This window comes from Seriola dumerili, unplaced genomic scaffold (assembly GCF_002260705.1).
Source record: "Seriola dumerili isolate Sdu_G_001 unplaced genomic scaffold, Sdu_1.0 BDQW01000731.1, whole genome shotgun sequence".
NCBI lineage: Eukaryota > Metazoa > Chordata > Actinopteri > Carangiformes > Carangidae > Seriola > Seriola dumerili.
Genome location: NW_019174986.1, coordinates 110,545 through 124,328, shown reverse-complemented (window position 1 = coordinate 124,328; position 13,784 = coordinate 110,545). Strand labels below are relative to the sequence as shown.

Below are 13,784 nucleotides of genomic sequence, written 5' to 3'. Positions count from 1 at the left end.
TCTTCCTCATCAAAGGGAACGAGTGCAGCTGATTGGCTGGGGCCGATGATGTCATCAGTGTTTTTTAATAAATGAATGAGCTCTTGGCTCTTTAAGTTTGTTTCTCCCCTGAAGCTATGACCTGTTTCCTTCTGCCTCATGAAGATAATGTGTGTGAATGATTCAGAGCTAACACACATAACTAACAGCTGTGATTTCCTCTGCAGGACATTTTCACTCTGTAACATGCTAATGCTCCAAATATCTGTGTTTGACCTTTGGTTTCTATAAACATTTATTCTCAAGAAGTATGTTGGTGAAAAAGGTGTTAATGTAAATGTAAATCAAGACAAATGAATAAATGTAATTAAATCTGACCTGTGATGTTAGTTTATCCTGTCATTATTATTGATCAGTTGATCAGAAAAACTGTTTGTTTACATTGATAAATGAACCTGAGGTCAATTTTGAAATTTTTTTTTCTCAGTTACCATGGTGACTCAATACAAATGAACAGTGTTACCTCTGAAAATGAACTGATCAAACAGCCTTTACACTGAGTGCTGTTTCCTGTCTCCTCCTCTGACACAATGTTTTACCCACTCTGGCAGCAGGGCTCAACAACTATTGGATGGATTGTAATGGAATGTGTTTCAGATGTTCACAGTAATAATAATAATAATAATAATAATGTAACATCTGGCTTTGCTACAAATTAACCCATTTTCTAGTTTTTTTATGAATATTACAACAACAATAAACAACAATAACAATACAACAATCTTGTGCAAAGTCTCTTTAAAAATACTGCTCATAATGCTCATTGAAAATAAGGAAACCCAAACATTTCAACTCTCAGAAGATACAAACATACATCAGTATGGCTGGTGGTGATGATGAAATATACCGTACAGCTCCTTGCCCTACAGATTAAAATAGGAACACAATCAACACACTGAAGCAGTCGCCATATTACATTAGTTGCGTATTACTTCTCAAACAATACTGGAGGCACAGTAGCTAATATGGCTAACAGACTTAGCAAACTAGCGCAGCTTCACTCAACAAAGAAAGAAAAGGTAATAAATGGCAACTCACTGATACTCACAAAAGTGACAGGACAACTAAAATAACTTAACATGCACTTTAACTTAAGTAAAGGCAGTTTCATGGGTAAATATTTGAAGAAATCACAGAGCTGTTTTCAGTACATACAACATCTGAGATGTCAGTGGCAAAAGGGACGAGCTGACGTTTTCTGGTCATTATATTTACCACCACTGTCCACAGGAGGGCGCTCCATTACAACAAATAAAAGGAGCCTTGCACAGATAAACATGAAACATTCACCTGTTTCATAAGAAAATAATGAGAAAGGAAAACAACAAAATAGCTTGCTTGCAAAATAAAATAAATACTGAATGAATACACCAATTAATTTTGATGAACTTCATAAATCTATAACATAATCTATAACAACCCTATTACATGTTGTCAACATGTTTTTCTAACCTAATTTGTCTATGTGACAGGTTTCAGTCTGCTGCTGAATATATAGTTGAAAGGTCTTTTCATTAAAACAGTCTCTGGTCATGTAGTGGACGATGTGAGTAACAGCTGTTTGACTGACTCCAACCAAGAGACGAAGCTCTGATGTCGATCGAAGCTCAATAACAGTTTGATCACTCTCACATTAATATATTAATATTTACACATTATCACTCACTCACCTGGAGTAAACAAGCCCGGACTGACTTGTTCCCCCAGTAATAGACTTTATATAGATGTGTTGTTACCATGGTTACCTGGCATTAAATATGAAAATATTATTATAATATATTATATTATAACATAAAAAAATATGAAAATGACACAAATATGTAGCTACACTTTACAATGAGGAAATAAAGATGAAATTACTGACAAAATAATTTCTATATAACAACATTATTATTATTATTATTATTATTATTATTATGTGTTAATGCAAAATGCTGGAGACACATTACATCAACATTTGCATATGTACATGAAAAAATGCATCTATAATGACAATATTTGATGGTAACATCTAGTTTCTGAAATTGTGCTTGTTGTGCACAAGACAAAACCTACGGTGGCCCTGAGAGCTCAAGACACTGCAGCTTAAGAAAACACATGCGAACAGACAAAACACAAACAACCAAAGAAAACATCTTCATTATTTTGACAACACACTGCAAATACTCACAACAAAAACAAATACACAAACACAGCTGGGATGCACTTGCATACTGCGTGCTTTAAGTTATAAAACACTGATCGACTAGCGGGTCCCATCAGGATCGTCACGTTTTAGTGTTCCATGGAAACACTTCTGTTGTGCTGTGAGTTTTTGCAGCTCATGTCAAACTTATGAAGATGTTTTCTTCAGCTGCAGTGTGTTGAGCTTCAGGGCCACCATTTAAAACCCTACCTAAACTACATCAGTTCATATATTGTATTTTTTTGTATTTCTTTGTCTCTGTATTTCCTGGTCTAAAACAGTAATATTTGATAACCATATAGGATAAACTTTATACAATAACAATGACAATCATCATATTCATTCTACATCTTTTCAAAAACTCTTCTGTAAAGTCTCAGGCCTCTGCGTCTAATATTATCAGAGCTGTGGACTTTATAGTTAATTTTTCACTGGCCCCCATAAACCTCTCTAAAAGGAAAACTGTGGGTCACGTGATGGCGAGCTAGAGGACAGACGTCTGAGCAGCAGCTCCATATCCATTGATTAAAAAATTGATTTTTAAGTGTCCATAATCAAAAATAACAACGCGAACTCGTCCCTAACTGTCTTAGGGACGGACTATACATGCATAGTAGGAAAAAGTCGGCAGGTAGAAGACAACCTGGTGCGATTACAACAAGAGCTAGCAGTCAGGCTAAAGCTAAACTATCCGTCATGTCTGAACGAGAGGAAGGTGCTCAACGGGAATATAGCTCAGCCGAAATAATGGCAGCCATTAACCAGGGCAACAAAGAAATAACCAGTAAGATTGACGATTTGAACTCAACTATAAGAACTTTGCAACAGAAAACAACACTTATCGAGAGAAAACAAGAGGACATGGAGGGCGGCCTCAACAGGCTCGACGGCGACATGGACACCCTGTCAAGACGCCTCGCTCAAACGGAGCAAACGGTTCAGGACTTGAGAGCTAAGGTAGACGATATGGAGAACCGCTCCAGGAGATGCAACCTTCGCCTGACAGGACTACCAGAAGGATGTGAAGGAGGCTCCCCTACTAAATATGTGGAGAAAATACTGCAAAATATCCTGGGAGCTGACACCTTTCCCAACGGAGTGGAGCTGCAGCGGGCACACAGATCATTGATGTCAAGGCCGAAGCCCGGTCAACCACCGCGGGCGATAATTATGCAATTCCTCCGGTACCAGGATAAGGAGCGAGCTCTAACAGCGGCGCGACGACTGGGCACACTACGCTATGAAAACAACACCATCCGACTCTACCCGGATTACTCGTTTGAGCTTCAGCAGAAACGACGCAGGTTTGACGAGACGAAGAAAATCCTGCGGGAGAAAAGAGTGGAATATCGCTTGGTTTACCCCGCTCGCCTATTGATGAAACATGCGGGTAAAGATTTAATCTACACGGACCCAGGCGAAGCCCTTAAATTCGCCGAAAGCCTATCCACAACACGCTGAACACAGTACTACCTGGCTGGGAGTCATTTTCATAATTTACCCATTATTTGTCAAAAACTTTTTCTGGACTGTAACATGCAGGCTCTCTCTGGAGAACGAGGACATTGACTCTGGCGCCAATATTGGATTGAGTGAACTACAGTCGAGCCTGCACTATCTCCATGAAGGACATACAAACTTTCCAACCTCTGAGACACTCTACCGGTGAGTTTGTTTATTAAGAATGATTAAGGACGAAGTCCAGGCATTCGTGGCCTAATGATTGCCCTGTTGAGGAGACATGGGATGGTTACTTGTTTACTTTATTCATGTATGTATATATATACATATATATATATATATATATTTTTTTTTTCTTCTGTTGAGGATAAACAGTGGACATGACTATTATATCACTGCCACGTTCCTTTTTGTTTCTTTAATTTTCAAGCAGCATACCATGAGGCTAAGTTGTAGCCTAGTTAATTGTTACATGTTCACATTTTTGCATTTATCTGGCTGCTCTAATTTGTCCTGTTATGGTCCTTGAATTGTTAACCGGGTGCAGATAAGCACACCGCAAAGCACACCGCAAAACCCTACTAAACTGAGGGTCCTATTTATTTTGATTATACGGGTATGTGTATGTATGTGTGTATGTATGTATATATATATGTGTGTGTATGTGTGTATGTACATGTGTGTATGTATGTGTGTATGTATGTGTGCATATACATATATATGTGTGTGTCTGTGTGTGTGTGTATGTCTGTATATACGTGTGCGTACGTGTGTGTAGATGTGTGTGTATATGTATGTATGTGTATGTGTGTATGTGTGTGTATGTGTATATGTACATATATGTATATATTATTATTTATTATTCTTTGTTTCTCATTATCCGTTCGCTTTGAGTATATATTCAGTAATAAGGAGATTGCTGTCACGTTACCACCTAACAATGCGCTTCATGTGTACTATGGAGGAGTGCAAATATGCGCATGTGTTCTTTTGGGTGATTTTCAACTCCCGCTGTTCGGGTAAGGGGGTTGAGGGGGGAGGGAAAGGGTGGCGGGGAAGGGGAATAGTGTTCTCTTTGTGTACATCTACTTTTGTCCCTGTGTTAACTTTCTTTTTCGTTTCTTTTGTTATAACAACTTATTGTTGGTGCAGTACAGCTAAACTCAAATCATTGGAAAGATTACCCACCAACTGCAGTGCCCTCACACCACAGCTCATGCCAAGAAAATATTTAGAAGATAAATACACCCAATACCATTCATAATGTCCACTTGGCGATCGTTATCATGGAACATTAATGGCATACATAACCCAGTGAAGAGGAAACAAATACTAACTTATTTAAAGAGAAACAAGACAGATGTGTGTTTCCTACAGGAGACTCACCTAAACATAAAAGAACATGAAAAATTAGGCAAGATCTGGGGAGGTCAGATATTCTTCAGTTCCTTTACCTCAAGTTCCAGGGGTGTCTGTATCCTCATAAGCAAACACTTCCCCTTTGTGCCAGAAAAAGTGGAACGAGACCCAGGTGGAAGGTTTATAGTGGTGAAAGGCAAGGTGTTTTCGGAAACCATTACCCTGGTTAACATTTATGCCCCAAACCATGATGATCTGAACTTCTTCCAATCTTTATTTTTGAAATTATCAGAAGTAGAGGGGGATTTAATAATAGCTGGTGATTTCAACTTGACCCTAAATGTTAAACTGGATCGCTCCTCTGATAAAAACCCAATGAAATGCAGATCAAGAAAAGTAATTAACTCTTATATGAAGGATCTGGGGCTCTGTGATATATGGAGATACACACACCCAAAAACAAAAGAGTATTCATTCTTTTCACCGGTACATAATTCCTTTACCAGAATAGACTATTTCATTATATCTACAGCAATGGTTCATAGGGTTAGTAGCTGTGAATATCTACCCCGTGTAATGTCAGACCATGCCCCCATCTCATTGTTAATGCTTCCTAAAGACAAGTTTGAGAAATTTTACAGGTTTAGAGTTAACCCCTTACTACTGCATAATCCAGAGTTTGATAAATTTATTTCCTCCCATATCGAATTATTTCTGGAGACCAATTCTGAGACTGCTCCATCGCCCTCTATACTTTGGGAAGCCTTAAAGGCCTACCTGAGGGGACAAATAATCTCCTTTACAAGTCGCAGGAAAAAAGAACACTGGAAAGAATTGGAACTTCTGGAAGCAGAAATAAGGAATTTGGAAAAGGAACATTTTAAAACAAGGTCGGAAGGCTTATATAGGGCACTCATAAGAAAACGTAACCAATATAATGTAATAAACACAAACAAAACAGAGAAAGCTTTACTTAGGACTAGGCAAAGGTACTATGAACTAGGGGATAAAGGAAACAAACTATTGGCTTGGCAATTGAAAAAACAGATCTCCTCCTCCTTGATTCAGAAAATTAAAAAACCTGATAACACTATTACATGTAACCCTAAAGAGATAAATAATGGCTTTCAAAAGTTTTATGAAAATTTATACTCATCAGAGTGTGTAAACACCGTAGATAAATGTGAGAAATTTCTTTCTTCATTGAGTCTACCAAAATTATCACTGCTAGATCAAACTATTTTAGAACAGCCGCTAACCAGTAACGAAATCTTGCAAGCTCTGATGACTCTTCAGTCCGGGAAAGCCCCTGGACTAGATGGGTTCACACCCGAATTTTATAAAAAATTCCAAAGTCAATTGATGAAACCTTTAATGGACATGTACCTCCACTCGATTAACAACAAAACACTGCCCCCAACAGCACAAGAAGCTCTCATTACATTAATCTGCAAACCAGAGAAAGACCCTGAAATAATGGCTTCTTATCGCCCAATTTCTTTACTCTCGGTGGAAAGTAAAATCTTTGCCAAGGCAATAGCGATAAGATTAGAAAAACACCTTTCCTTGCTCATTCACAAAGACCAGACCGGCTTTATAAGAAATAGATCCTCAATGAACAACCTGAGACGCCTTTTCTACATAACCTCAGAGATAAGAAGCCCTAAGGACACACCTGTAATCGCTTCATTAGACGCAGAAAAGGCGTTTGATCGCGTGGAGTGGTGTTACATGTATAAAGTCCTGGAGCATTTCAATTTTGGTAATTATTTTATGAATTGTGTGAAGCTTCTATATGATAAACCTAGAGCCAGGGTTAGCACCAATGGAATTATATCAAACTCCTTCGCTGTTGGACGTGGCACAAGACAGGGGTGCCCCCTATCACCCCTTATCTTTGCGCTCATCCTGGAACCTTTAGCTCAGCGAATTAGAGAAGATCCTAACATAATGGGAATTCCAATTGGGAAATCTACTCACAAAATTGCGCTATATGCGGACGATATACTCTTGTTTCTATCCAATCCGGACATTTCACTCAAAACCTTACTGAGTCTGATAGATGACTTTAGTAGCTTCTCTGGTTACAAGATTAACTGGTCTAAAAGCGAGCTCCTCCCACTATCTACCCCAGACTCATTTACGGCAACTCTCTGTTCACCCTTTCAGGTTCAATCAAAGATCAAATATCTAGGTGTTATAACAGACGGTACTATCAAGAACCTTTATAAACTTAACTATTTACCTCTGTTACAAAAGATCGAGAAAGACCTGGTCAGATGGACAACTCTTCCTCTAAGTCTTATAGGAAGAACAAACGTCATCAAAATGAATATATTCCCTAGACTCATGTACCTATTCCAATCAATACCAATTGATCTTCCACAATCTTTCTTTAAAAAATATAATAAATTAGCTGCAAGATTTATTTGGAGTAACAAGGCCCAGAGAATTAAAAGGTCCACACTATGTCTGCCGATAGAGAGAGGAGGTCTAGGGCTCCCAGATATTCAGTTATACTTTTGGGCTGCCCAGTTACGACCACTCTTTTACTGGTTTAGAGATGACGAGGCTCCTTCCTGGACACAAATAGAAAGTGATATTTTAAATACAGAAGACCTATCGCATATCCCATATTGTTTCAACATTAAAACTATAACAAAATGCACAAATAACCCAATCATCACTCACTCACTTAGGATCTGGGACAAAATTAACCGCTTTTTAGGACTAGGCACCTCCCTATCTCCACTTACCCCTATAGGTTCCAACCCTTCCTTAGACTTTGTACAGAAAGACCTGGGTTTCAAGATATGGGGCCAGAAGAACATAAACAAGATAGGTGACCTATATGATGGTAACACACTAAAATCATTTCAGCAGTTGAGAGACTCCTGTCAATTGCCGGCCACTCATTTTTATAGATATCTCTAGTTAAGGCACTTTATACGATCACAGCTTGGTGGTGCCCTGGAAAAACCGGAGCTTTCTCAGCTAGAATCACTGCTCACTCAAGGAACAAATAAAAAACAGATTTCAAAAACTTATAACCTTTTGATAAAAAATAACAAAGCCAACATTAATTTGATTAAAGAAAAATGGGAAAAGGATCTCGAAATCCAAATAGAGGACGATCATTGGTCTTCACTGCTTACAGATGCACATAAAAGATTTATTAACACAAGATACAGAATTTGTAATTTTAAAACTATTCATAGAGTGTACTACACTCCTGAGAAAATTAGCCGTTTCAAAGGCAGCACTTCTCCATTTTGCAAAAGGTGCAAAACTGAGATAGGGAATCTCCTACACATGTTTTGGACGTGCCCACAGTTAGAACAGTGGTGGAAGGATATAGAACATACACTTAAGAAAGTCCTAAAGATGGAACTTAGCTTATCACCTCTTATAGTGCTCCTCGGTGACTACTCCACTCTCCGGTTTAGCTCGAAACACTTAGCTGACTTCTTTGGACTGGCCATGACGGCAGCAAAAAAATGCATTCTGTCCAAGTGGATAGCTGAAGATTCCCCTAATCACTCTCACTGGGTAAATGAACTTAACCACTGTATGCCATTAGAAAAGATCACATATAATGTAAGAGGTAACCAACAGAGATTCCTACAGAAATGGAAAGCTTGGATTAATTTCCTAGAAACATGACTCAATAAATCTGTACTGCACCACTCTTATTTATTTATTTATTTATTTAAATTTTTAATTCTTATTTTTTTTATTTACTTATTTTTGTCTGTTTGCTTTGTTTTCAATATCCTTACTACTCCAATATTTATTTTAATTAATGCTGCAACTTTATTATTATGTTAATACATTACTGTATTGTGTTTTCCTTACCCTTTGTTTTGTAATGTAAAAGTTCAATAAAAATAATGTTCAAAAAAAAATAAATAAATAAAAGGAAAACTGTGGAGAAATGTGCTTTAACTCTTTATTGTGAAACAATAGAAAACATACTGAAGCATTTTAAAAACCTTAAATGAATTTCCATTTTGTAGCCAGCAAGATAAGGAGCAACAGGGGAGAAGATGCTTCATCAATGTCTTGTGGGAAACAGGACTGATGAGAAAGATTTAGTACTGTATGTCTGTGAATGTTCTCATTCGTCCAGGTCATAGTTATCTCTCTCTCAAATTAAATCGAAGGCAACTGGACTTGTATTTGTCTGTGGAAGACGTTTCGCCTCTTATCCAAGCGACTTCATCAGTTCATCATGTATTGGTCTCTCTAGTCCGCACTAGTCTGACCAAGAAAATGGAGTAGGACCCAGGTATTTAACCTCTTGTGGGTGGGTCCACCAAAGTACCTGTGAAAGTACTGGTTTCACCTGACCATTGTTGTGGTCTCATGTGGACGACCGTCGTTAGGGGTCAGGTGACCCTGTTGTTGTCCCCTGTGAACGACAGTCGTTAGGGTCAGGTGAGCCCCTGGTGGATGACGATCGTTGAGAGTCGTCTGAGGTTATGTTGTTGACTCTCCTGGGTACCGATGAAAGGGCGACATTGTAGATGGGGGATAGATGGTGTCGCAGACCCCCTCCCCTGTTTAGCGATGGCCTCTCCACTTTTACATAGATGGCTTCCTTGACTCCCCTTTCAAACCATCTGTCCTCCCTGTCCAAGATTTTGACATTGCTGTCTTCAAAGGAGTGTGCCTTTTCCTTTAGGTGGGAGTAGACAGCTGAGACAGGGCCTGAAGAGTTTGCCCTTCTGTGTTGGGCCATACGTTTGTTTAAAGGTTGTTTAGTTTCCCCAATATATAGGTCATTGCAATCCTCACTGCATTTGACCGCATATATCAGGTTGCTTGTAAGCAGCTTTGAAGACAGCAATGTCAAAATCTTGGACAGGGAGGACAGATGGTTTGAAAGGGGAGTCAAGGAAGCCATCTATGTAAAAGTGGAGAGGCCATCTCTAAACAGGGGAGGGGGACTGCGACACCATCTATCCCCCATCTACAATGTCGCCCTTTCATCGGCACCCAGGAGAGTCAACAACATAACCTCAGACGACTCTCAACGATCGTCATCCACCAGGGGCTCACCTGACCCTAACGACTGTCGTTCACAGGGGACAACAACAGGGTCACCTGACCCCTAACGACGGTCGTCCACATGAGACCACAACAATGGTCAGGTGAAACCAGTACTTTCACAGGTACTTTGGTGGACCCACCCACAAGAGGTTAAATACCTGGGTCCTACTCCATTTTCTTGGTCAGACTAGTGCGGACTAGAGAGACCAATACATGATGAACTGATGAAGCCGCTTGGATAAGAGGCGAAACGTCTTCCACAGACAAATACAAGTACAGTTGCCTTCGATTTAATTTGAGAGAGAGATTTAGTACTGTAGAGTGGATAATGTAGGAGCTGCCTGAACCATAGAAATCAGACTGAGAGCTTGACCAGCTGCAGCAGTGGTGGAACAGGAAGAGCCAGACCACCAATAACAGAAGGAGAAGAGGACATCCTCCAAAAATGACACCACACAATTTTTTGGTCAGATGAAACCAAAGTAAATCTGTTTGGATCAGATGTGGTGATGTGAAAGGTGGAGGGGGGCATAACATTTATAGATGACACTGTGAACACAGGTTAGTACTCAAATACTGAATGAAAAGACGAGTCCCAGTCTCAAGAAGTTTCCAACATGACAGTGATCCAAGCACATGATTTAAAAGAAGAAGAAGATGAAAACTACAACCTGTTTGTCCCTTTGGACACCCGTCACTTGAATAGAAATCCTTTGGAGGATGTTAAAGCAGAAAGTAGAGACAGAAAACCTGCAGCAAAGAGCAGCTGAACAAACTCATGTTTAAGAACAAGTCTCCGCAGATCAGTGTCAGACTGGTATAGTCCTGGTCCAGTAGGATGTCCTCAAAAGCAAAGGCAGACACACAGTATTAAAAACTCAGAGGGGTCTCAGTATTGAAGGTGACTTTAGCTGTAGGTGCTTCTTTTATATGAATCTCTCATTATAGTTTAATTCATCGCTTTGGTTTTTAAAAGAGTCGGCTTCATTCTTTGGTTTTGGTTAAAAACAAATGAAACTATATTAAATCTACAGGATTTAATTACTGGAATTAACATTGTAGTCATTCTGACACGATCAGTTTTGTGGTGTACTGTGGATAAGTGAACACATCAGATCAAACTCTGTTTCATTAAACACTCAGCATTAAAGGAGTTCAGTCTGATCAGGACATCTGTAGTTTAACAGCTGATCCTCTTTCTATCTTTCTATCTATACACTGATCAATACGCTGATCAATATGCTAATCACTGATCTATACACTGATCACTGATCAATACGCTGATCACTGCTCTATACACTGATCTATACACTGATTACTGATCTATACACTGATCACTACTCTGATCACTGATCTATACATGGTCTGATCAGTGGATAGATCTTAACTGATAGATCAATACATGTATGATCACTGATCAATACAGTGGTAATTCTCTGACTGTTGTTTGTTCTTCAGATGGATTTATGGATTACGATGTGAGTCGCTGTGACTTTAACTTCTCTGAGCCGAACGACATCACGTACATCTACTCTATGTTCTACAACAAACTGGGGAAGTTTGTTGGATACACTGAGATCGGAGTGAAGAACGCTGAACGCCTCAACAAAGGTCCAGAAGTGGTTCAGAGGAGGAATGAGTGACATCATCAGGTTAAACCTCAGGTTCATCCACTGACTGAACCTCAGACTCAGTTTGTTCCACATGTTTTTATTATTATTTTTCTGGCTTCATATTTTCTCTGTTGGTTCGTCAGGACTCATTAACGATTATTTCTCTGTGTGAAATGAAGTGATGTCACAGTCTGTGTCTCCACCTGGTGGAGAAACAGCGTCACTGCAGCTGCTGCTGTTCATCACACTGTTAATGACAATTATCATTTTATCTTTTGATTTTCTGCTTCGTTTTCCCAGAAATCAAAACTATAAATCTGTTGTTTGACATTAACTGTGATATTAAAGCTGCAGCAGATAAAACTGCAGCTGTTATAATGTGATCATGAGAAAATAACAATAATAATAAAATGATAATAACAACAACAACAATAATAGTATTGATAATAATGTGTGTTCCAGTTGAGCCCTACGTGGTCATGAGCTCCACGACGCCCCCTGCTGGTAAACATCCTGCCATGTTGGTCTGCAGCGTCTTCGACTTCTACCCCAAACAGATCAGAGTGAGCTGGCACAGAGACGGACAGGAAGTCTCCTCTGATGAGCTGACAGATGGTGATTGGTTCTACCAGGTCCACTCTCACCTGGAGTACACACCCAGGTGAGTTCACCTGCAGGTCCAGGGCCAGGTCCAGTTGGTTCTGGTTGGATCTAGTTGGGTCCAGATCAGTGGTGTTGAAGGTCTGGAGAGAAGATCTCCTGTGTGGTGGAGCACGCCAGCCTGAAGGAACCTCTGGTTACTGACTGGGGTAAGTACCCGTCTGTCTGCAAACCTGTCTGTCTCTACACCTGTCTGTCTGCTCACCTGTCTGTCTCTACCTGTCTGTCCTCAGATCCGTCCATGCCTGAGTCAGAGAGAAACAAGATCGCCATCGGAGCCTCAGGACTGATCCTGGGTCTGATCTTATCTCTGGCTGGATTCATCTACTACAGGAGGAAGGCCCGAGGTCAGAAACCAGTTTACACCAGTTTATTTGTCTGGAAAACCAGTTTACACCAGTTTACAGTCTGAAAAACCAGTTCAGTCCAGTTCAGTCCAGTTCAGCCATTCCAGTTCCAGTCCAGTTCAGTCCATTCAGACCCAGTTCAGAACCAGTTCAGACCAGTTCAGATCAGTTGCAGTCGAATTCAGACCAGTTCAGTTCAGCCCAGTTCAGACCAGTCTTAGTACCAGTTCAGACCAGTTCAGACCAGTTCACAAGTCCAGTTCAGTTCAGTCCAGTTCAGATCAGTTCAGTCCAGTTCAGACCAGTTCAGACCGGTGTAATGGGGAAGTACCGTGTGGTGGGTTTCTGTAAACAGAGGACTGGACAGCAGGAGAGTGTTTGGTAGTTTCCTTGACAGCTGTCATGAAACGTGTCGCCAACAGCAGAGAGTTCCTGACCGAGAGCGCACTGCGTGTTCACTGCAGTCTGCTGTTCTACACTCACCACACAGTGTCACTGCTGCGACGCCTGTAGTGCACGTTACATGCAACGGGAGAGAATGAGAAACGCACAAACAGCAGCGTTAGCACCTCAAGCTATTAACCGTGATGTCATCAGAGTTTATGACCCAAACAGATGGAATGATGAATGTGCTGTATGTTTCTGTTTCTGACCCGGTCCTCATCTCTTCTCTCTGAAACAGGACGGATCCTGGTTCCTACCAACTGAGACGGTCCTGTATCCTGGACCTGGACCTGGTGCTGGTGCTAGGTCCGGTTTCTGGTCTTGGTCTTGTCCTGTTTAGTCCTGGTCCTGGTCCTGGTCCTGGTCCTGGTCCTGGTCTTGGTCTTGGTCTTGGTCTTGGTCTTGATCCTGGTCCTGGTCCGGTCCTGGTCCTGGTTCTGGTCCTGGTCCTGTTGCTGCTTCTCAGATGGAAGAAAAATCAGCTGCTGCTTTAACCTGCTTTCTGTTTTCAGCTCAGACTCTCGGTGCTGCCACCTGCTGGACTGGCTGAACACCTGAGTCTCTAGACCTGGTCCAGGACCATCACACTGTAAACCACAATCCTGTTCATTGGTCAGGTCTGAT

The 13,784-nt window shown here is 40.5% G+C and overlaps 1 protein-coding gene and 1 long non-coding RNA gene across 2 annotated transcripts in view; both read left to right on the top strand.

Moving 5' to 3' along the window:
- The first annotated feature begins 11,502 nt into the window (after positions 1-11,502).
- On the top strand, positions 11,503-13,489 carry LOC111236841 (H-2 class II histocompatibility antigen, I-A beta chain-like). Its single transcript, XM_022765711.1, has 6 exons — positions 11,503-11,735; positions 11,889-11,946; positions 12,177-12,370; positions 12,451-12,518; positions 12,603-12,716; positions 13,399-13,489. The coding sequence occupies exons 1-6, from the start codon at positions 11,503-11,505 to the stop codon at positions 13,422-13,424; spliced, it is 693 nt and encodes a 230-aa protein (XP_022621432.1). The 3' UTR covers positions 13,425-13,489.
- Positions 13,490-13,625: 136 nt separating this feature from the next.
- Positions 13,626-13,784, top strand: part of LOC111236839 — a 581-nt gene continuing 422 nt past the window's right edge. Inside the window, exon 1 of the long non-coding RNA XR_002665738.1 lies at positions 13,626-13,777. This is a non-coding gene — a long non-coding RNA (uncharacterized LOC111236839). The remainder of the gene's footprint in view (positions 13,778-13,784) is intronic.